We start from the raw sequence: 24,873 nt of genomic DNA, 5'->3' as shown, positions 1-24,873 counted from the left end.
GCACGCATTTGTGACCTTTGTGCTTGCACATTGCTTTCTGTTTGTTTGCGATGATTTCCTTTGCAAAGCGGATCGAGTTTGTTTGCGAGTCGAGTTTTCCTTTGCGAAGTAGATTGAGTTTGTTTGCGAGTCTAGTTTTCCTTTGCAAAGTAGATTGAGTTTGTTTGCAAAATGCTGGATTTGTTTGTTAAATTATGGCACATATTTCGCTCCATAGTATGGGCGCCGCCATCTTAGTTTGTGCCGCAGACGCAGTTCAGAGAATCGGATCTGTTGGATTTACAACACGTGAGTTCATCCACTTCTCCCGAAATACATAAAAGTAAGTGGCGGTGAACTGGGAGAAGAATAGAGTAAACTTTAAAGGTACTTACACAATGTGTATCTGATATGAATAAAACGTGTCTAATTATAATGGAAAGGATTATTGCCTCTTCCTTTAACATCAGTGTGTATTTTACAAACTCTAAATGTATTGTTTTTTTAGTACTTATGTCTAAAACCTAAAATAAACATTATGTGGTTGAAAACACTGAGAAGTTGTGATATATGACACCTCTGAGCGCGCCTGTCTCTGGCTCAGCGCCAGCCAACGCGCGAAAGCACATTTGAATTTAGCAGTTGATCACATCATGCACTGACTGTTCTAATCACACCGATGTGATCGTATGTGCGAAACTGTTAAGAATGTTTGTCATGTTTTTCCTCCTACAGAAATTATATTAAAACAAAAAATATTTTTTCCATTATTTGGGAGCCACTAGGGCGGCGCTTAAGAGCCGCGGGTTGCCGACCCCCGCACTAGCTGAACCAAACAGAAATGTAAAAATAATGACCAAAAATAGTCCTCTCCTGTTTTCCATTGGCTAGCCAAACTGGTAGACCCGCCCCCAAACTCACACCATTGGTTGAGCCTAAACAGGCTGCTCAAACAAACTGCAATTCCATTTGGAACCATTAGAGGTACAATGTTGTGCACTCCACCTTTAAATTCCTTAACCTAAATTAGTCAACCTTTTTTACAGTGATTAAAATACAAAGATTTATACAATGCTGTTTTGATGATCAATTGTTATCAATGTAGTGAGAACTTCAAGATTAGACTTTTTACCACTACACAAACGCTATACTATAGTGTCAAAACTCACTCTGTTTGCAAGGGTGGTAGTTAAGATGCTTTTTACACAGAGATAAGAACACCCCTTAATGCCAGGACACAATATATATTCTCACCACACAGTGTGAGGATGCCGGCAACAGCATTAGAAGATAACCAATGTGCTTTTCAGCCCTTGATGGAAAAAGTCGCAAATGCCTCACTGTATTCCTATTGAGCAGCAGAAGGGTTTGCGAAGACTGGAAAAGAACATAACAATAACTGAAACACCATTTCCTCAAGGAAACATTCAAGGGATTCATAAACAACATTAGTAACTGTATAATACTTGCTCTAGCATTAATATTACTGTTTGTAAACTGTACGTCAAGGTAACATTCCTTCAAGAATTCTTACCGAATTACGCTCTTATTAGTATCGTATTAGGCTGTACCCTGGTTCCGCTACAGTCGAGTATAAAGGATCATCTGAAGGATGAAAGATACAACAAGAATTGGGAATTGTACAAACATACAGAAGAGAATGTATAAACACATCGCTATATACATAATATTTTCATACTTCCTGCAGTTGGCGGTGGAGGAGCTGCTCCTCTCCTGAAATATAACACAGCAAGACATAAGATAATATAAAAGCAGGAATTTACGTAAGAAATAAAGTGACTAACTAATCGTTGAATGTCAGTTTGCAAGATCCATCTGTAGGGAGTGAGCGGTCACCTGCCAGCTGTTGGAAGTGAGCGAACTCCAGCCGATCTCTGATTATTGTAGAAGTTCTCATATGGAACAGGTGCTGAGGAAAGATCAGTTTAACAAACATTACAGGGATAGTTTAACCAAACATAAAATGTCATCAAGCGCATATTTGAGTGGAACGCTGCTCTTTACTTTATTGCGGACCATCAAGCTCTGATAAGGACAAAAAAAGCACAATAAAACTAGACCAAACTTTTCAGAAGATACATGATAGCTTGATGTGAGGAAATTTGAATCCCCACCACCTCAAATCTCATTTGCACATGAGCATATTCAAACCAGGTTTTGTCTTGTAATCAAACACAGTGCATCAAATTGGAATATGTAATCAGAAACCTTTATGCTCAAAGTCATATAGATGAATTTTATGGTGCTTTTATGATGCTTTTTGTTACATAAGGACAAGAACAGAAAAATCGTTAAGGATAAGTAAATGAACAATTTATTTTCTAAAAGTTTACATAGCAAAATACAAAGTAAAAGTATTTTGCGCAATAAAGATCCATTGTCCTTTCAATAGTGTTATAATCAGGGCTTGACATTAAAACCCGCCAAATGCGGGTGGATTTCAGCAGTGGCGTGTAACAGTCACTCCTACTAGACACCTTGGTGGGTTGAATTTTATATATAATATATACACTTTTCAATTGTAGTCTTAAAAAAAGGTGGGTCAGGTCTGAAAGTGACAGCAGCCTAATATTGCTGCAGCCAAATTATAAGATCATATTAAAAATATCTCAATGGCAGATGTCAAAATTGTGGCCAGTGAAAATGCTGAGTGGCTTGTAACTTTGGAAAACCACTAGCCACAGTTAAAAAAAGTTAATATCAAGCCCTGGTTGTAATGTATGAAGTTCAGTTCACAAGAAAGTCACTTTCAAACCAAGCAGCTTTCTGTTGGTCAATGTGGTAAATTCACTTGAACCCAGTGGTTAAAGTGGGATTTGGCAGGTGGGGGAACCCTCACATTTTTTGTAGGTGCAACAGGGAAAAATTACTCACCGTGGGACAACATAATGAGTATCGTGGTATAGCAATACTTTTTGGGACAAGAGTGTCACTGTGGCACCAAGTATCACAATACTTGTTTACTTGATATTTTAATGGTATTATTTTGGTCCATCTATATCTACACTGATATGATGACGCTACTATGTTAAAATTGCTGCCCACCACAAAATGTGACACAACCTTGTTTTTCACAATGTAAATTTAAACTTAAAAATGGGAAGTCCAAAACTGACTCAAATGTGAGGTAGTTAGGGGGGTTCGGGGGCATGCTTCCCTGAGAAAATTTGGATTTCTCTGACATAATTATGTGCAATTTAGGGCTTTCGAAGGCCAATTTAAAAATAAATAAATAAGAAATAGCTTTAAAACCTTGTCATTAGATTATTTGTCAATACCTGCTAGCTCCTCATCTTCATCTTTCTTTTTCTAGCTGTCACCTTATCCTGCCCTATTTCTTCCCCTCCTAAAGCTGAACTTTGACTGATCTTTTCATTTTTCATCTGTGTCAGTGAAGAAAGTAAACATAGGCTCGACTGATTTTTATATGTTTTATGAATCATTTTCTTAGACAAGTTAATTTACTCAAGGCTACCAGGAAAGCTGTAGCCTAAATCAGTATTGCCAATAGGGACCTTCTACAAGCTTTGGAATTTGAAAACGTCTGTTTTTAAATGTTAAAAGTAATTTTAAATAAAACTAATTATAGTCTACGTTTAACGCAGTTGGTGTAAGACGTTCCCTTAGGCATCATGCGCTGTGGAAACGCGTCAAAGCATTCTCAGGTATATAATATATAATATAATAATAAAATATAATACAAGTGAGTGAGTGCATTTCACGCATTAGTAATCGCTGGCGTTCAGCGGGGAGGGAGGAATGACTTTGTCTGCATGCGTGAACCGGTGTATGCATTTAAATCAGACAGGAGAACCTTGACTGAGAACATAACGTCGGGAAGCGTGTTTGTGAAGGCGGGGCCAGGGGGTGATATTACGTTTTGATTTGATGAATGATTTGATTTGAATTAATTAATTAATTTATTTATCTGAGGTGCCGGAACGCAGTTCCGGCCCACTTTAACCCCTGCTTGAACCCAATGTGAAATCTGTGTGGAAATATCTTTTTTTCTGTGGATTGTGACAAAAAACTCGCTGAGATTACCTGGCGGTTTGTCTCCGGTTCTTCTGAGGTTGACAAAATGCTCAATGTCTTCTTGAACGTTACATTGCTCCAGTGACTTCCTCACTTCCTCATAGATCTGCATAAAACAGAAGTGGACATGGTAAGGCAAGTTCCATATGTGGGTCTGTTACGTGCCACATGCACGAACATCGAGAGCGACACCCGTTAAAATGGATGACGCCCGGAGTTCAATCTCCCGCTCCCGTAAACACAACGGCACACAGCCAAGATATCAAGAAAAGTGGTTTATTTGTTTACAAAAGGGTCTTTGCTGTTCTTTAGAAAAAAGTATGTCACTGAGAGGTTTTTCAGTCGGCCAAAATAACAAACAAAAAGGGGAGTCTCTAACTAAGTTTTAAACCCTCTTACCTGGAATTAAAATTATAAATAAAATACATTGTTCTTACCTCCCTTACTGACCAGTAAACATGAGAAAAATATTGTTAAAGGAAAAGGGCCTCTTGTCTCTCTCAGGGTTTGTTTACAAAGATAAGAGGAGTAAGCTAAATACAATTACCGGCCTATACCGCTACAATAGTTAAAGCTCCTCTATAGGAAAGTTCACATGAGCTGGGACGCTGCGCAGCTCTCACTGATGAACAGACAGCACGAATCTCACTCTAGATTTACAACTCGTTTTGGGCAGCAGTCGTACACACACGCTCTACCACGGAAGCAGGAGGGTGAACTCGACGAAGAGACGGTTCACACTGCTTTTATACACACGCTGACACGCTGAGTGGCTTCAGCCGCACCCACTTAACAGCTGCACCTGTTGCACTCAAATGAGCGGGGAGAGAGAGAGAAACACAACAAGAAACATGCATACACTCACATGTGATACAACCATCATTAAACAACATTTACGTTCTGACACGTAACACTCCTCCCCTCCCCAAAAGATTAATGACTACAGCACATTGATCTCTTAGCCTATTCGATATGTTCAGCACCGTGCGCTCTGGACAGCGCATCGGCGATCAGGTTCTCACTACCGCGTTTATGGACGATCTCCAAATTAAACTCCTGTATTGCGAGGGACCAACGCATTAAGCGCTGGTTAGTATTGTACATGCGGTTGAGAAAAACTAACGGATTATGGTCCGTATAAACTTTAATAGGGAACGTTGAGCCACCCAGATAAACCTCGAAATGTTTCAATGCCATCAATAACGCCAGAGCTTCCTTTTCAATAGTGCTATATTTGTACTGACAGTGATTAAACTTTTTCGAGAAATAACACACCGGTCTTTTGATGTTCACATCAGATGTCTGCAAAAGGACAGCTCCCGCGCCTACCATACTCGCGTCAACCTCAAGTTGAAAAGGGCGATTAAAGTCAGGGGCGGTCAGGACTGGAGCATTACTCAACAGGTCTTTTGTTCCCGAAAACGCACGCTCACAAGTAGAGGTCCAGTTAAAACTTTGTGACGGTCGGAGAAGGTCTGTTAGGGGTGCAACAAGAGTGGCAAAATTTCGACAAAACCCCCGGTAATACCCAGCCATACCGATGAACCGGCGTAATTCACGTTTGTTTGTGGGTGTAGGAAACTCAGTTATCGCTACAACTTTGGCATCTATAGGGCAGACTTGACCTTGACCTACACGTTTCCCCAGATAGGTGACATAGGCTTTGGCAAACTCGCATTTTGTCAGGTTCACGGTTAGTGATGCACCAGCTAGTCGAGAGAATACTTCACCTAAAGTTTCAACATGTTCTTCCCACGTGGAAGAATACACGACAATATCATCAAGATATGCAGTGCAGTTTTGTACATCACGTAATACTAACTGCATTAAGCGTTGGAAAGTTGACGGGGCGTTCCGCATTCCGAACGCCATCACAGAATATTGACAGAAATAGTCTGGTGTCACAAACGCTGAAATTTCCGCAGCGCGTGGAGTAAGGGGTACCTGCCAGTAACCTTTTAAAAGGTCTAGCTTCGAAACGAACTTTGCAGGTCCGACTCTATCGATGCAATCATCGATTCTTGGTAACGGAAAACAGTCAGGTTTTGCAATGGAGTTAACTTTTCGAAAGTCAGTACAGAATCGAAATGATGAATCGGCTTTCGGCACCAACAGGCAGGGAGAACTCCACGCGCTCTGACTAGGTTCTGCTAAACCGTTACGTAACATGTACTCGACCTCAGTTTTCATGATACCACGTTTAAGAGGGTTCACCCTGTACGGGTGTTGTTTAACCGGAGCCGCATCTCCAACGTCGATGTCATGGAACAACACATTAGTGCGAGATGGAACATCAGAGAAAATACTGGGAAAGTTGTTAATCAGTTTTATAATACTTTCTCTTTGGTAATCTGACAAGTGACCAAGAAAGGCTTGCAAATTGTTGAGCACATTAGAGTTTTGCAAGCTTTCTCCCAGCGCTGGAATATTTCCTACAACCTCATCTTCATTGTTCCAGAGAACAGGAGCCACCAACGACACGCTCCTAACGGACTCTTCAGGTTGATCTCTCGCATAATATGGCTTTAGCATATTAATGTGACACATTCGAGTTTTCCTCCGACGGTTTGGCGTTCTCAGTACATAATTCGTTTCATTCACCTTTTTCTCAATAATGTAAGGACCAGTAAAACGTGACTGTAAAGACGATCTAGGAACTGGCAATAATGCCAACACAGACTCTCCAGGAGCAAATGATCGAACAACGCTCTTGCGATCGTAGTTTTTTTTCATAACGGTTTGAGAATCTGTTAGATTTGACCTGGCAAGTTCACAAGCTCGGTTCAAACGCTTACGGAGCGTGTCCACATATTCAGTCACTGGTACCAGCGCAACCTCTCTCTCCAGCAACTGCTCACTCAGAAGCTTAAGGGGACCACGAACTGAATGACCGAACACTAACTGCGCTGGGCTGAACCCTAGGGAGTCTTGCACAGTTTCTCGTACGGCAAAAAGCAATAAGGGTAAACTGTCAGCCCAGTCTCTTTCCGCGTCTACGCAGTGGATACGCAACATGGTTTTGAGCGTTTGATGGAACCGCTCTAACGCTCCCTGGGATTCCGGATGAAATGCGCTGGACATTTGATGTGACACTGCAATTTTAGAAAGGAGCTGCTTAAACAACTTTGATGTGAAGTTAGTTCCACGATCTGTTTGGATTATGCGTGGCAAACCAAAAAGAGAGCAAAACTTAATTAGTTCCTTTACAATTGTTCTAGCTTTTATGTTACGGAGGGGAACCGCCTCCGGAAACCGAGTGGCTGTACACATGAACGTGAGAATATACTGGTGACCACCTTTAGACTTTGGCAGGGGGCCAACACAATCCAGTATTAGTCGTTCGAACGGCTCCCCCACCACGGGGATCGGGTGTAAGGGCGCAGGGCGCACGACCTGATTAGGCTTCCCCGCAACCTGACACGCATTACAGGAACGGCAATACTTTGCGACACACGCCCTAACTCCGGGCCAATAAAAATAATTCGTAACACGTTTGCAAGTTTTATTGACTCCAAAGTGGCCTGCCATAAGGTGATCGTGAGCCAGTTCAAGCACTACAGGGCGATAGCACGTAGGTACTACGATTTGGTAAGCATGGTCTAAGTCAGCCTTGTCTCCAGATACTGGAACCCACTTGCGCATTAAGACATCTCTATCCCAATAATATCCTATCCTTACATGATCAAGTTCATCTTTAGATTTTACTGCGGATTTAATGCAGCGTGACAAAGAAGAGTCTGCCTTTTGAGCGGTACTAAGTTGTGTCCGTCCAATAACAGTTTGCCCCCGAGTACGCATATCAGAGCCTATCTCCAACACATTATCACTCACTGATAGGGACAACTCCGTAGGTTTCGAGCTTAGTAGGAACGAGTCAGACAGGTCAACGGTGTCTGCAAATGTTCGTGATTGTGAACGCGTCACCGCACAGGCTGGAAATAGATGAGGAGAGACAGCCAGCGAGGCTGAATCTCTTGAGGGGCACTCGGACACTAACGGGAAAGGGAAAACATTTCCTCCTGCCAGATCATTTCCCAGGATGAAGTTTACTCCTTCAACTGGCAGTTTAGCACACACACCCACATTTACTAAACCGGTGACCAGCTCGGACTTTAAGAACAGAGAATGCACAGGGACTTTAATGCACCCCAGTTCAATTCCACGAACTAATATATCCGTCCCCGTATACGTCTGCGCGGACAATGGCAGTACATTCTCGCGGATAAATGAGTGGGCGGCGCCCGTGTCTCGCAAGATGGAAACTGGTAGTGACGTAGTGTTTGGAGAAAAAGAAACTGACCCGCTCATCAGAAATGGTTTAAACAATTCCGTTTCAGCTGGAAACGCATCCGCTACTCCTATCTGCGGTTCAAGAACTAAATGAGCAACGCTTTTCGTCTTAGCAGCCACACTCTTCTGTTTCCATGCCTTACAGTCAGCAATTAAATGACTGGGATCAAGACAGAAGAAACATACACGTTTAGATTCGCCCTTAAACGTACTTCTCGCGGGTGCGCTCGCACGGGAATCAGACACTAGGGAACGCACCCTCGCGACATTTCTCTCCATAGGCCTATATGTTCTAGCGTTTTGACTCGTGCAGGGCGTGGAAAAAACAGTACGGTGTGTTAACACGTACTCATCAGCAAACACTGCAGCCTCGGATAAACTAGAAACCTTCTGTTCATTCAGGTGTAATACTAAACTTTCAGGGAGACAGCCTTTGAAATCCTCCAGTAACATTAATTCCTGGAGGCCCTCAAACGTTGTAACTTCAGACGCAGCACACCACTTCTCTAACATTGTTTTTTTATCATGAGCAAACTCTACAAAGGTTTGTCTGGCCGTTTTAGTATGATTTCTGAACTTCTGCCTGTATGCTTCGGGCACGAGCTCATATGCTCTAAGAACAGCAGTTTTTACCTTATCATACTCGAGAGAGTCTTCAATGGGCAAGGCAGAGCAAACCTCTTGTGCTTTGCCCACGAAGCTGCTTTGCAACATCACTGCCCACATATCCCTAGGCCAACTCAGCTTCCCAGCTACCCTCTCAAAAGCTGTAAAATAGGCATCTACTTCCGACTCTCTAAATTGAGGAACAAGCTTCATGTAACGGGTTGGGTCAAACTGACTTAACCCGTGCGGTTCACCAACAGGAGGCGGTGCACGCTCGGCCTGCTTATTCAAACGTATTAACTCAAGTTCACGTATACACAGCACACGCGACTCGTTTTCTTCACGCTTAATTTGTAATTCTAATTCTTTTAACCTCAGTGCGACTGCAGGATCAAACTCATGTGCAGGAGGTTCAACAGACTTCCCGGCTACGATACCAAGAGATATCATCTCGGACAAGATTACATTCTTGATATCAGCCTTTAATGCCGAAGACGAAACGGATATTTTAAAACTCTCTGCGATTTGCAGCAATTCCTTCTTATTAAAGTCATCCAACTGCTCTACAGACGGAGACTTAATAAAGGCTTCGACCTCACCTTCCATATTTCCTCCCACAGCAAAAAAAAGTTTGATATCCGACTAGTTAAGAAAAAATAACAGAGTTTTACTCACCGACTCTGGCGTTTCCCCCTCGTTTCGCGATCGAAGAATTATGATTTTTTTTATTGACGAGCCCCCATTATGTTACGTGCCACATGCACGAACATCGAGAGCGACACCCGTTAAAATGGATGACGCCCGGAGTTCAATCTCCCGCTCCCGTAAACACAACGGCACACAGCCAAGATATCAAGAAAAGTGGTTTATTTGTTTACAAAAGGGTCTTTGCTGTTCTTTAGAAAAAAGTATGTCACTGAGAGGTTTTTCAGTCGGCCAAAATAACAAACAAAAAGGGGAGTCTCTAACTAAGTTTTAAACCCTCTTACCTGGAATTAAAATTATAAATAAAATACATTGTTCTTACCTCCCTTACTGACCAGTAAACATGAGAAAAATATTGTTAAAGGAAAAGGGCCTCTTGTCTCTCTCAGGGTTTGTTTACAAAGATAAGAGGAGTAAGCTAAATACAATTACCGGCCTATACCGCTACAATAGTTAAAGCTCCTCTATAGGAAAGTTCACATGAGCTGGGACGCTGCGCAGCTCTCACTGATGAACAGACAGCACGAATCTCACTCTAGATTTACAACTCGTTTTGGGCAGCAGTCGTACACACACGCTCTACCACGGAAGCAGGAGGGTGAACTCGACGAAGAGACGGTTCACACTGCTTTTATACACACGCTGACACGCTGAGTGGCTTCAGCCGCACCCACTTAACAGCTGCACCTGTTGCACTCAAATGAGCGGGGAGAGAGAGAGAAACACAACAAGAAACATGCATACACTCACATGTGATACAACCATCATTAAACAACATTTACGTTCTGACACGTAACAGGGTCTAAAGCACAGCTCAGGTTACCTCGTCGCTGGTGACACACTGCTGGGAGAGATGGTTGAGATGGGTCCACACTACGTTCCTCAGCATGTTGATCCTTTCCACTTCCTGTTTCTCAAAAAACTGCAGCAACATGCACATGAGATGTCAAAGTAGAAAGATCATAACATTATAAAACAACCCCATAAAAATATCTTTCCTTATTCACACTAGAACACCAGCCGGTAAGTCACTAACCACCTAATAACTTGTTAAAGCATGTTTGAATTCAGACAGTTTGTGTCATTCAATAGTTTTAAAATTTTCGTTTGCTGTGAAACATGAAATACCATTTACAACCCATTTTCAAGATCAGGCTTCGCATGACCTGACATGATCAGGTTTGTTTTGTCATCGATCAGATGCGAAAAGCAGTCATCAGTGTCGGGGTGTGTGATGCAGGCCGGGGCGTAGCGCTCACCTCACATGCTTTGACATGCTCGTTCAGCCACTCCTCTCTCATCTTCCCTAGCGCCGACACATTCTGACTGTATATCCTGTCTAATACGCAGTCAAACAAAGGACATAATTAGAAATGAAATAGAACAGTTGTGTTGTGTGTAGGGCTGGGCAATACAACTAAATAAAGACAATATTTGTAGGCCTTTTGCTACACATTAACTACACATTGACATATGAACAACTACTCAGTAACTAACTAGAGAAGCCTTAAGAACAACATAAAGTAGGTTTTAAAGATTAAGATGTATGTGTTTGATTCACTAAAAAGAACCGACTCATAAGACTTATTGGGAATCAGCTGTATATTAAGTAGCAGTGCTCAAAATGACCAATAATCAGCCAATTTATCCGTCTGGCCAATATATCGGTATATTAATCACTTGTCTTAATGCTCTCATATATACAAGCTGCAGAATTAGTCTAAAGCATAGACTGTAAAAAATATGGACGTAGTGCCCGTGACTTCACTTGTAGGTTTCTGAAGAACATTTTTGAAGCCCAAAGTGGGCGGAGCCAGCTGTCACCTTCTTGGCAGCGTGTCACTCCCGGAAAAACGGGATTTTAATATGGGGGGGTCTATGGGATTGACTCTCTTTTGCAGCCTGACTCTAGCAGCCAGTCGATGAATTGCAGTTTAAGTCACTTCCGTGTTGGTTTCTAGAGAGACAGGAAGGTTGCCGCTTGGTCTAAAGACACTAAAGAATAATTGTATCCCTTAATGACCACCAAAATGACATATTTAAAAGCCACTTCATGCCTTTAAATAGCTTGAATGTAACTCTACACCCTTGTTTAATTTAGTATAAGCGGATCCATGAATATGCTAATTCCAACTATGCCAACTTTACTGTAGTAAACACTGCACAATGGTATCGCTCTTTACAACGTCGGACACATAACAGTAATTTATCCAATTAGCCTTTTGCTTGACTACATTATCAAACAGCTAATAATGTGTTGCTAATGTTACACAAACTATGTTCAAGTTCAGATCTCAGTCTGCTTTTCTAAAAATCAGTATCCTTAGAAACGCTTTGAACAACTAGGATCGTCAGTGGAGAAAAGCATATAGTTCATCATAACATCATAATGTACATGATGGCTTCTCTCGAGACTCCACTGCTTCAGCGAATAGTTAATGATATGCTAAAGCCCGCCGGCACGCTGATGCGATTGGTTACAAGGTAGTTTGTGACGTCAGAAACACCAGCGATTTCAAACCGCGGTTTTGAGACTGTCTTTGGTTCACTGCAGTTTTAAGGAGAAAATACTCCGCAATGGTGTTGACTTACGAATTTGCACATGGTTAGTCTTAAAGCATATTAAAAACACCACATAGACATTCAAACAACATTAAAAGCTTGATTTTCACCACAGGGGGACTTTAAAAAAGCTTAATAGCCAGATAAAAAAAAGATACAATATTCAATATTGCTTAGTTTTATATTCCCAAAAACTGCATATATTGCCCAGCCCTATTTAAAGGATATTATTATTAGCAAGTACTAGTGCATCTTCTTACCGGCTTCCTCTGCTGTCTGCTTGGCTTGCTGTGTTTTGGCGTACAGCTTGAGAGAGAATGAGAGAGTGACATCATTTATACCACAGAATGTCTTTGTACGGTCATTCACATCATACCAGCACATATTAAAGACAGCTAAACGGCACTTCTCTCTTTTTTAACTGTGCTCTAAAAACAGTAGTTTCCTATCGCGTCTATTTTTACTCTCTGAACGGATGAAGACATATGGTCTACTCGCTACACATGTTTTATAGCCTTTCAAGAGTCTTGTCCTCAGGGTATCGCAAATACTTCTAACATTACTGCCATGTTTTACAATGATTCACAGTACTGTACATGCTCTGGCAGTCATCTGTTCCCATGCGTGGACCTGCTGGTTTGTTTTGCATTGCTGTCCTTACTCATTTGCCTTCTCTGGAGATATGCTGAATTTAGGCCTGAATTTATGTTTGCTTTTCTCTCCATTTAGAAAAGAAAGTGTTCCAGGCATAATATGCTAATAACGTCATCTTACACACCAAACAGAATTAGATTTTAATTTTCAGAAGGACATATAAGTGCTTGCAGGGCAGCACAAGAATAGTGTATGCATTATGCTTGTTTTCTGTCGACCGCACACACGTATCTTAGCTTAATGCAATGCATCTGTGAAGTGTGAAAGCAGATTTAAAATGATAAAACAGATGCAGAAAAGGAAACCGAATGAGAATTCATATGCAAATGTCACAACGAACGCAAGATAAGATGACAGCAGTTTCGTCTGTGCACTTTGAGACGCAAGTCATTTAAGGTGTAGCATAAAAGAGTCACAGTGATTGCAACAACTTCCATTTTTATTCGATATTTTGTGCCAATTTCCCAGGAAGTGTCGAGTTTGTTCTTTTGAATACATTGGATGGAAACGCACTTTTTAAATTTTTATTTATTCAATATTCCAATTCCAAAATTCCAAGTTAAAGGAGAAGTTCACTTTTAAAATGAAAACTCTGCCATCATATACTCACCCTCATGTTGTTTCAAACCTGTATGAATTTCTTTCTTCTGCTGAACAGAAAGGAAGATATTTAGAAGAATATCAGTAACCAGACAGTTTTTGGGTCCCATTGACTTCCATAGTAGGAAAAAAAATATACTATGGAAGTCAATGGGACCCAAAAACTGTCTGGTTACTGATATTCTTCTAAATATCTTCCTTTCTGTTCAGCAGAAGAAAGAAATTCATACAGGTTTGAAACAACATGAGGGTGAGTATATGATGACAGAATTTTCATTTTAAAAGTGAACTTCTCCTTTAACTTCACATCTTTGGATGGAAACATAACTAGTGTCAGCTACGTTTGTATTGTACCAGGTCGCTCTAGAATCATCTCAAATTGGCTGGAATGCGTTAAAATCCTTTAATCCAGAGGAAGTTCCAGTCAGGTACAGTCACTGTACTAAATGTACTAAACTAAACAAGTCCTCTTTTATCTACAGAAAGTACTTTCTATTTCTATTTCTTTTTCCTGTTCTCTCTTTTGCCCCCACACACTCGCACGCACAGATCTTGTCAGTGCTGTCCTCCATTTTTCAGTTTCTCTGCTAAATGACAGGTAGTGAGGTGGCGGTTTTCTTTTTCCTTTTTTAAACATACAGCTTCCTATCAGAAACGCTGTCGAACACTTCTGAGCACAAACTCAAGTAATTCCCACACTGAAATGTCTTCTGAAATGACAAGCAGGCTTAATTCATCAAAAACAGATAAACAAGATGCATAAGAAAGTAGCTCTACATACAAGAGGTATAAAAACCTCTGAAAAGTCTTGGTGTAACAGTGTAAGAGTGCAACAGTCTGGTTCCGGAAGTAAAACGCCATTCATTCTCTCCATTGAGAAATTGATTTTTAACGATAACTTATAAACCTTTAAAGACAAACTTGCTGTGAGCTACAAGGTTGTTAATCGATGGTTTTTGCCTCTGTTAAAGGGATGGTTCGGAGTAATTTCAACCCAGGGTTTCTTTGCACCATGACCTCGAGCCAAACCCCCAAACCTTTGGTCGAACATTATTAAAGTTAGAGTTTATTTAGAGATATCAGCCGAATGGCTTAGTGCAGGCGCTAATGGATCCAAGCTTGTATCTCGTAAATGACCCCACTAATAATGCCCAGAATGATACCAAACTTCTACAGTAGTACAAATAGGTTCTGTACTCATAAAACGAGGCATTGGAAAGTTTGTAAGTACATCAGGAGTTTATTTAAATAACACTTGCCTGATGGCTTATGCTAACGCTAACCCGGAACTCCTGATGTACTTACAAAGTTTACAATGCCTTGTTTTATGAGTACAGAACCTATTTGTACTACTTAAACTTAACTTAAACTTAAAATACATTGTTTTTATGTATACATAATCAACATTTGTCCATGAGTAGTTTTAAATTTCTCCATCGTTTTTAATTCGATTATGCTGTTCGCAATGCATCATGGGATTGTAGTTCTTTCCCTCACTAAAGCTGTTAAGTACAGTCTTGTACCTTTTATATAGTTTTTTATAGTTTTTCAAATACTTTTTTGCTTCAAATCAAAGTTATAATGTTGTGATTCACCTCGTAGCTGATTCGCTTGGTTCATCATGGCTTATAATACTACACTTTAACAAAGACTTTTTTGAAATCCCTATGGGAGAAATGAACGGGAAAAATACGTCCGGAACCAACGCCACTGAAAAAGTGGGCGGGCACTGATGCACTCTATAACCGTTCTAGTCTATGGATAGTCTATAACTTTTTTAATGCATTTCGTGGAGGCAGCCGCTTTGTGTCGGGTAGTTCTGTCCATGGACTGACATCAAAGAGTATAGAAGCCCAAGAGGCGAAACTCTGTTGTGTTATGGGTAACAGTCTGTAGATGGCGCTGCGGAGGCGCGTCCGCCATTATGGACTGAAAGCTGCTGAAATCGTTAGCGCCAGTCAATGGCAAAATCCATTTTAGTACTGTTAATGTGTGCACTTGCTAGATTGCACATCGTTTTTGTACCTTTCCGCCTGTAATAGGACATTCACAGATTGTTTTTGTTCTTGCCATTGAAACGTTCACTGTGTGCACTTTCACTGAAGATGTTGTTAATATTTTTGTGATATTCTATGTAAAATATTAACTGTCTTTAGAAATGTTCATTTATAATTTTATGTATTTATTTATTTTTCCAAATCATATATATGATGGTCACTAATTTCAAAATCAACATTTGAATAAATATCTTATTACTTATATCTTATCACTGTGTGTCTGCCTATAGCCTATAGTATTTCATGAATTTCTGTTAGTCATATAACAAGTAAAATGGATAAAAGAACATAAATATTGATAGATTAAAGTTTTGCAGTAATTTTATAATTGTATCTTTGCAAACCGTAAGTGGTAGGCTAATGAAGCCGATTCGGTGGGGGACGTAGCCTACCCTTACGAAAAAGTACTATAGGAATCTTATATTATTTTGGGACAAAATATTATAGTAATCTTATAGGAATACTATAGTAATTTGGGACATACTACAGAAGTGCGATAAGACATATACAGTGCTATGCATAAGTTTAGACACCCATACTAAAGTTGACTAAAAAGAGGAATAAAAAATCATCTTTTGGAAAAAGAACTTAATGCCTTAATTTAAAAAATTAGGAAAAATCCAACCTTTAAGGACACCAATTTTCTTTGTGAATGAATAATGTATCGTAAATAAATAAATGTTCTTCCTTAAAATACAGGGTGCATAAGTTTGGACACCCCTATGTTAAATTTCCATTGAGGCAGGCAGATTTTTATTTTTAAAGGCCAGTTACTTCATGGATCCAGGATACTATGCATCCTGATAAAGTTCCCTTGGCCTTTGGAATTAAAATAGCCCCACATCATCACATAGCCTTCACCATACCTAGAGATTGGCATGGTTTTATTTCAGTTAGCCTAATAGCTAGTTTGATTTGCATTGAGAGATGATCTTATGGAAAGTACCCCATGCCAATCTCTAGGTATGGTGAAGGCTATGTGATGATGTGGGGCTATTTTAATTCCAAAGGCCAAGGGAACTTTATCAGGATGCATAGTATCCTAAAAAATAAATAAAAAAAATACTTAAAAATAAAAATCTGCCTGCCTCTATGGGAATTTAACATAGGGGTGTACACACTTATGCACCATGTATTTTAAGGAAGAACATTTATTTATTTACGATACATTATTCATTCACAAAGAAAATTGGTGTCCTTAAAGGTTGGATTTTTCCTAATTTTTTAAATTAAGGCATTAAGTTCAATTTCCAAAAGATGATTTTTTATTCCTCTTTTTAGTCAACTTTAGCATGGGTGTCTAAACTTATGCATAGCACTGTAAATACTATAGCAGCTTTAAAATATTATAGAGGTATTACAGAACATCACAGAAGTATGTTATGCTCTGTTATGTTCTGTAATACCTCTATAATATCCTAGAGCCGCTATAGTATTTCTATAGTAGTCTTAAGTTATAGTACTTCTATAGTAATAGTTTGTCCCAAAATACTATTTTCCTAAGGGTAATTAGGCCATGCATAACCAACACATAGTTTGTATATTTTCTGTCATTTAACGTCATTTAACGTCGGTCATCCTCATTAATGTATTTTAAATTGTTTTCATATTTAGATATGACGGCCAGAAAAAAATAAGTTATGTTAAGTTTTTGTTATGTTAAGTTTTTCAGTGCCATTGACTCCCATTATTTTTCGGCGTTTTCCTTCAGTTTTCAGTCCATAATGGCGGCCGCGCCGTCACGTCATGGGGGCAACTGTTGCTATGGAGCGTTCTATTGAGTTTCGCCTCTTGGGCTTCTATACTCATTGCTGACATTCCATTACAAAATGGAGTCTGTTTGTAAATCGGTTCAGATTACTCATAGACGTTTAATAGTTAACAGTTTAGGGTTTGGATCAATCTTTAACCAGAGGAATATCAATAAAGTGATGCCTTGCTAACACTGTAAAAAGTGCAAGTAAAAGCAAAATGCATGAAGCCAGGAAAAGAAAAGAGGCTTCTAAATATGCACAACAGCAAAGAAAATGTAACTGGAAGCAAGATTCTTGCAGCGGTCATACAGGATAGGAAAAAACAGATGCACTCTCAGTCTTCTACTTGCATACCTTTTCTTGCTGCTTGGAACTGCTAGTGGTGGCGTTTCTGTTCATGTTCTGCTCTGCTTCCTCTTTATCTCGACACTTTTGATCATAGGTCTTCTTTGCCTTTAAAATACCCATTGACATTTAACCAATGCATCTTATGTCTAACTATAATCTATATTCTATATGAGCTATAATATTCCGGTCAAAACTGCATTACACTTTATTTTAACGTGACATAGTTACATTGCACTTACTCTAGATAAACACTGAGTAATATTAATTAACTACATTAACTCACTATAGAGTTACGGTTAGGGTTTGGTTGAGAGTAAGTTACTTGCAATTATGCATCATTTACTGTTATAACTATAGTAAGTGCATGAAGTAACGTGTAACTACGTTACCTTAAAATATAGTGTTACCCAAAAGCTGTCTATGCATCTTTATTATACTGTATACAGAAACACAATACTACACTACCAACTAAAAGTGGACACATTTTTCTGAACGCATGTTTCTCATGATCTCAAAAACATTGTGATCTAGAGATTAAGGCAGAAAAATATAGAATACACAAACGTAGACAATGACTAATCATGCCTATGTATTAATCACCTTCTAATATTTGAATCATATTTATTTAAATGGATGAGTTGGAGCAGATAGTGAAGAAAAAGCAACAAAGCTATTACAATACGTGTAATTTCACTATTTTGACAACTGTACTGTTATTCTAAATGTGGAAAATTGGAATAAAAAGTACAATTATCTTAGATAGGTACACAAATAAATTTGTTTATTTCCACAAAAGGGTCATGTGTTTTCTCAGCTAAGAAATACGAATGCTTTATGGGAAACCTTGATGCTAATAAAAAATAAGGAAATCAACCTGCATATATCAAGTTCAAAACTTTTTTAAGTTTGAATAAGAAGGGGTCAATGAACAATGCCATTCAGCACTGATCACTTCCCATTTTGTATGGCTAAAATCAGGTGCACTTATTCACTTCCCTCCTGCCACTGCTTCAGAAAATACACTTCCCATAAAGGGCATAAGGTACCATATAAAAGTGGGGCTGAACCACCTATTATAGCAAAGCCCAGATGGACGGCAGTATACAGACAGTACATAGTTCCTGAGTCTCTGATGTATGCTTACCTCAGCTGTTTTCTTATACTGAGCACCCTTCTGCTTATGAAGAGCGTCCATCTGCTGTTCAACCTGAAAAAAAACCACCCATCTTTTTAATTTCATTTCTTCAATTTAACATGAGTATCATTATGTACTGTAGAAAATGAAGTGTCATTTTTTCCCTAGTTAAAATACTTTCTCCTATACTACAGGCAAGTAATTTGTAGGTTCATTCACCTGGAAAGTGTAAACATGTTCTAACTCTTATCAAAACACTGTGCTGTTTGTTTAGTGCATTCCGACCAGACAGCATAGCAACACAGGCTCAGCCAATCCTGTGAGTTGGAGGCTGGGCTATCTGTTTGTTTGACCAATGGCTGAGGGGATTTTTTTCACAGCATGAAGATTTATGAAGAAACCGCTCGTTTTAAAATCTTCCCAGTCTACTGACATTTTGTTATTGCATCTGCTTCAAACATTACAATATTCATGATAACTTTTGTTAACTCTACAATAAGTAAATCCACTTCACCAGTTAAAGTGGTCCTATAATGCCCTTTTCGCAAGATGTAAAATAAGTCTCTGAAGTCCCCAGAGTGTGTATGTGAAGTTTTAGCTCAAAATATCCCACCATTTTTTTTTTATAGCATGTTAAAATTGTCACTTTTTAAGGGTGAGCAAAAATGCGCTGTTTTCGTGTGTGTCCCTTTAAATGCAAATGAGCTGCTGCTCCCGGTACAGAGGGCGGAGCTTCCAGAGCTTGTGTGTTAGCAGCTTCAATTACCTCACACAAACACGCACTGACAATTTAAAAAACGTTTAGCCTTTCATGTTCAAACTGGAGTTGGACAAAGATGGAGAGACTCAAAAAGAAGTGACAATAGAATGCAACAACAGGACATTTCTGAATGGTTAGTTGATAAATTTATGTGGATGATGTAGAGATCTTCTAGAATTTCTAGAATTTTAGGGTTAGTGAAGAAGCTCATTGGTTTGTTGTAGTCCTTAAAAAGCCATTTCTGTAAAAGAAAATATCTTCCTTTGCTTTGAACTTTGAGTGTCGTAACTTTGCAGATGTTGTTTATGCTCAAACAGCAACATTACACTAACTAAAGTTAAAAAAGTGAAATCATAATCAAACACAACTTTAATTATTTATTGACAGTTATGCCATTGAAATATGTATAATAATGTTACTAATAATAGTATTACGTTATCAATTACGTATAATTATTCATTAATTAATTAGTAATTACAATGGGTTTTTGGTTAACTGCCTGAAATAAGGTCTGTGGTGAACACAAGCTCAATATATTTTCATGTTTTATTCTATGACATAAAATACACCAGTAATCCCCTCGTGATCTTTTTAAAGCTTTTACTTGTCTGGCGGTAAAAGGCGGTTGCTGACAAGTGACTAAATGGCTACAAGTGACTACAGAGGTTCTCGGGACATTAAACGTCATCAGGCCGAACAGGTACAGTTACCTACTCACTAGTCCGCTTTCACAGCCTCGTTACGGTTATAATCTCGCTTTTGAAAACTACAGCCCCTTTCACACAGAGATTCCGGAAAATACACTGATAATGTGTCCCGGGATTTGTCCCAGGATCGTTTGATTTTGGTTCATTCACACTGCCAGTGATTTTCTGTAATCTGTGCATGCAACACACCCCTTACAGCATTGATCCTTACTGATCCCAGCAATGTTACTAGGTCCCCATCCCGGGATCAATCCCGAGACGTGTTTGCGTTCACAAAGAAGGCACTCTAGCAATTATATGGCAATTTTCTTGGAATTAATAAAACGTGTAAGAATCGTAAGCTTTTGTTGGTCAGAGAGCTTATTTTAATGCAATATTCCAAAAGCCAATGAAAAAGCCTTATTGTTTTTTTGTCGAGGGAACTAGGGTGATGCTAACTGCCGGTTAAGCCTACAAAAATACCTCATCACTCTCAGCGCACTATTGCTAATATATCATTTTAGTATAGTAGCAAACTGTTTGTTGGAGGCTACATCTTCCCTGAATGCAGCTTTTGTTGTCACAAGCTCAGGATAGTTGAAATAGTGACGTGTTCATGAAAAATTGCGTGTTCGTGTTGTGTCATCAGTATTGTAATTTCCTTGCAACACCAGAGCAAATCGTTGCTTTAAAAAAAAAATGGTTGGGTAAAAAAAAAAAACAGTGCCAAAGAACTGGACACCCATATTTCCAAGAGGTCCTGTGCCTAACTGAGCAACAACCATCGAGATGAATGGGAATGCTAACTTTCTCCAGATATGAAAAGTCTTTCCATTTAGTGACGCTGGTAATGCAGATATGGCACACTTCACTTTTAATAAGTAAATTACAAAGTATGAAATGCTGCTTGTACATCTTACCCTCTTCCGGGCCTCTTTCTGTTTCTCTCTGAAGTCTTCTAATTTTTTTGCTTCCTCCCTCATGGTTTGGGCCAAATGCAGATGAGACAAACTCATATTTTCTGTTTCTAAACATTCAATTTAAACATAAGGGAGGGTAACAATAAACTGCAATCATTACATTTTCAGACAGTATTTACTTACGTAATTTGAAAACGTCAAGTGATCGTTTCAGGGTGCTAAAAACAGACAAAACATTGATGAGAAACCGACGTCCATTTTGTGCAATAAAACTATTGTAAAATTGCTGACCTCAGTCACTTGTTAAGAACAGTTGCACTTTTTTTTTATCACCCCATAGTAAGAGGAAAGACACAAACCACAAACCAACTACAAACATGTGACCAACACAGAGACTGTTTAGGTTTTAAATGATCTAGTACATCAACATGGCACCGTTCAAATGTTATCTTTTTAAAGGGCATCAGTTGTATCTAACCAGAACAACACAATAATATTTCAAATCACTGTCTCATGAAGTACATTTAAGAAATTTCCGGCTAAACAAATCAAAGAATTTAACCACTAAAACAAGACAAAAACCTAAGAAGTGTTAAGTGGTGCATGCACACGTTGTTGTAGGCAGTTGCTAGAACCTTCCTATGGTGCTTTAATGTGGTTGCTTGACTATAGTTTACTGTCTCTAAAATGGCTCAGGTTCCTCATTTTATAGTTTGATTTCTTATCATATTAATAGCACACTTCTCAACAAGAAACCTCATGATTTAATGTCCGTAGCACAAATGCTCTATTTAATACTTAAGAGTTACCGGTTTACCTTTACAATTCTTTCAAGCAATTGCAATTTGTAAAAACATAACCAAAATATTACCTGTAATTACTAGACATTAGTACTTACTTCATTTCGCTGTGTCCACACACTTTCTTAGACAAACCAAGCAGATCCTTGGCGTATTTCTCTTCTATTGCAGCTCTGAAAAGTATTTTGTTATATTTTAGATAAATGTTTTGAATGTAAGCCAAAAAGAAATACTAATATTACTAATGAGTTTGTTTGCCTAAAATCTATTTATTAATATGATCAAATATTCTACTAATTGTATGAAACATGAATATTGAGCATGTTACAGCAATAAGAAGGATTTTATGTTTCATAATTTCTAAACTGAGGAAACATTTCCACACCGCTTTGATATTCTCCATCCTTGTTTAACTTGTAGAAAACTGTAAGTAAATCATTCATAGGTTTTTTTGTTGTTGTGAGATTTACATAATTCTGTAGCACTATCAAGACTGACTAGACAAATAAGATTGAAATTGGATTACAAATAAACAGCATTTCTTTACAAATGCATTCACGTTTGTTTTAGGGACATCATTTAAAAAGCAACATTTTAAAAACATTATTTCGGTTCATTTTGATTTCATGTTGACTTTAAACCCAGTATTTGTTGCTGTAACTCTGAGGGGTTAGTTCACCCAAATATCAAAGTTTTGTCATCATTTACTCGCCCTCATGTCGTTCCAAACCTGTATGAGTTGCTGCTGAACACAAAAGAAGATATTTTGAAAAATGTTGGTAACCAGACAGTTGACAGTAGCCATTGACTTCAATTGTATGAGAAAAAAATAATATGGAAGTCAATGGGAAACTGTTTGGTTACAGACATTCTTCATACAGAAGAAATATCTTCTTTTGTGTTCAGCAGAAGAAAAACGCATACAGGTTTGGAACAACTTGAGGACGAGTAAACGATGACAGAATTTACATTTTTGGGTGAACTATCCCTTTAGCAGAGCATGGGAACTTTTTTTTTAACCGTAAATCATTTTCACATGAATAACAGGAAATCTTGCAACAATGCTCGTCATAAGGCAGTGAAATTACATAATATTCGTGTGAATGCACTAAAGGTAAAATTATACGCGTGAGACCGTCAGACTAAAAGTGTTCTTCTCCTCACCTGGCTTTCATGAAGTCCTCGATTTCTTTGCATGTCCTTTTGCCGTCATTCAAGTGCTGGATGATGCTGTCATATCCAGCTGTGCTGGTGATATCAGTGTTCTGCACACACAATTGAAGAATAAACAAAAAATACACAAAACACATTCAAGTAACTTCACAAAAGTCACTCAGTTTTTGAACGAGCGAACCAAGAATCCACAGAGCCACATAGTAGATCACTAATTCCTCACTCTAGTCTTCAGAAACATGGTGGTTTGGACTGTTGACTATCATTAACCATGAGAGCCCATCAGTCTATGTAATTTATAAGTCTGAGGGGCAGACATAGCATCATACCTAAAGCCACAGTCAACATGAAATATCTCCCAAAATAAAAGCTAAGAAAAGAAAACTAAATTGCACTTTAGTGCCTGCTTTGCCAAATAAGGTCTCAAAGATCCCAAGCTGGAATCATGGGCAATAGTTAAAGAATATATTTGTATTTTCAATGTATTATTTTAGAAGATAATTTCTATTTGGGTTGTTTTATGGACTAACGTTCCTTGGTTTATCAGGATGTGCTGACCATACTTCCCTTAAGGGAATTGACGTTGTTTCGATATGTGACAGATGAGCTTAAAATAAAGCGTTTGCTAAATAACGTTAACCACGTCAGATAAATTGATTATCATTTAGTATTGTGCAAATAAACAGTATATTCACTATGTTTCACTAAACATCGACTTCATATCCCCCCCCCCCCCAAAAAATACAAAACCCTTACCCAAAAATTATCCTTGAAATGTAGTTCTCTCATCACGTCGGCTGCTGTTTGCTCAGACAGAAAGTGACTGAAGTTCCGTATCAGGCTGTAATAACCCAGTGACTGATTTCACACAGAAGAGATGGTCTGGTGCACATGGAGAGTATAAAACACTCGCCTCAGGGTCCTAAACGCGCAACTTTCACGTCTGTCCGGAGAGCGAAAGTTGCGGTGGAGCAGCAAACGGACTTTTCTTGGACTTTTCCACCACCTAGTGGCCGAACTGCGGAGCTGCAGCTCAAACCGCCTTCGGTGACTTCTCGACTTAACACAACTTTTAATACAGCATTGACTTTAAACCTCTAGTTTATGGATGGATCTGTTAAATACTTCAGATGTTGACTTGCGATGATAATAAGTGTCTTGTATATTTGTAAGTGCAGATAATGTTTGTTGAAGCAATGATGTAGCCTATGTATGGTGGACCTGCTCATTCCTGCGAGTCTGTTGAGCCTTATTAGATTTACGATAACTTCCTATAATACTAAAATCCTTTATAATTATTTACATAATTTATTACATAATAGCATACTCAAATGAGACATGTTAACTTAAGTAATTAACACTTAATTTTGTATTCACATTCACTTAAATGTTATGGTATTTTAATTAGACAATTGAGCGTAATGACCAGTAGATGGCTGCAATGATCCACACATCCTGCTCAAAACGGCTATTTAAATAAAGTTACACTAAATTAATCTAATCTAATATTCTAGTTGTATAAAAAATAATCTAACGGACGTAGATGTCCCAAATAATCAGAATGCTGTAAAGATGGCTAAGATAAATTATTTTGCAGAAGCAATTACAAAAAATAGTAGTAAGCCGCAAGTTTTATTTAATATAGTAAATTCTGTTTTTAATCCAAAAAACGTTATCTCACCCGCCACTTATTACTTGTGAGGCTTTTTTGGATTATTTTGTCCAAAAGATCTTTGATATTAAATCCATGATCGAACCTATTTTGTTTGATCCTTCAATTGTTCGGCC

General features: G+C 38.7%; 1 protein-coding gene across 1 annotated transcript; it reads right to left on the bottom strand.

The window, feature by feature from the left end:
• Positions 1 to 743: 743 nt before the first annotated feature.
• pstpip2 (proline-serine-threonine phosphatase interacting protein 2) lies at positions 744 to 23,984 on the bottom strand. The gene is made up of 15 exons (XM_084401020.1): positions 23,842 to 23,984; positions 23,077 to 23,177; positions 22,011 to 22,085; positions 21,296 to 21,330; positions 21,113 to 21,219; positions 18,756 to 18,818; positions 17,618 to 17,716; positions 12,459 to 12,504; positions 10,896 to 10,975; positions 10,460 to 10,558; positions 4,045 to 4,141; positions 1,837 to 1,909; positions 1,679 to 1,713; positions 1,514 to 1,584; positions 744 to 1,356 (listed from the first exon to the last, which is right to left on the bottom strand). Exons 1-14 carry the CDS (start codon positions 23,872 to 23,874, stop codon positions 1,529 to 1,531), a joined length of 999 nt encoding a protein of 332 aa, XP_084257146.1. The 5' UTR covers positions 23,875 to 23,984; the 3' UTR covers positions 744 to 1,356; positions 1,514 to 1,528.
• Between the last annotated feature and the right edge of the window lie 889 nt (positions 23,985 to 24,873).

This window comes from Rutilus rutilus (genome assembly GCF_951802725.1).
Source record: "Rutilus rutilus genome assembly, chromosome: 25".
NCBI lineage: Eukaryota > Metazoa > Chordata > Actinopteri > Cypriniformes > Leuciscidae > Rutilus > Rutilus rutilus.
The sequence above is the reverse complement of the archived record's forward strand: the minus strand, read 5'-3'. Positions and strand labels throughout refer to the sequence as shown.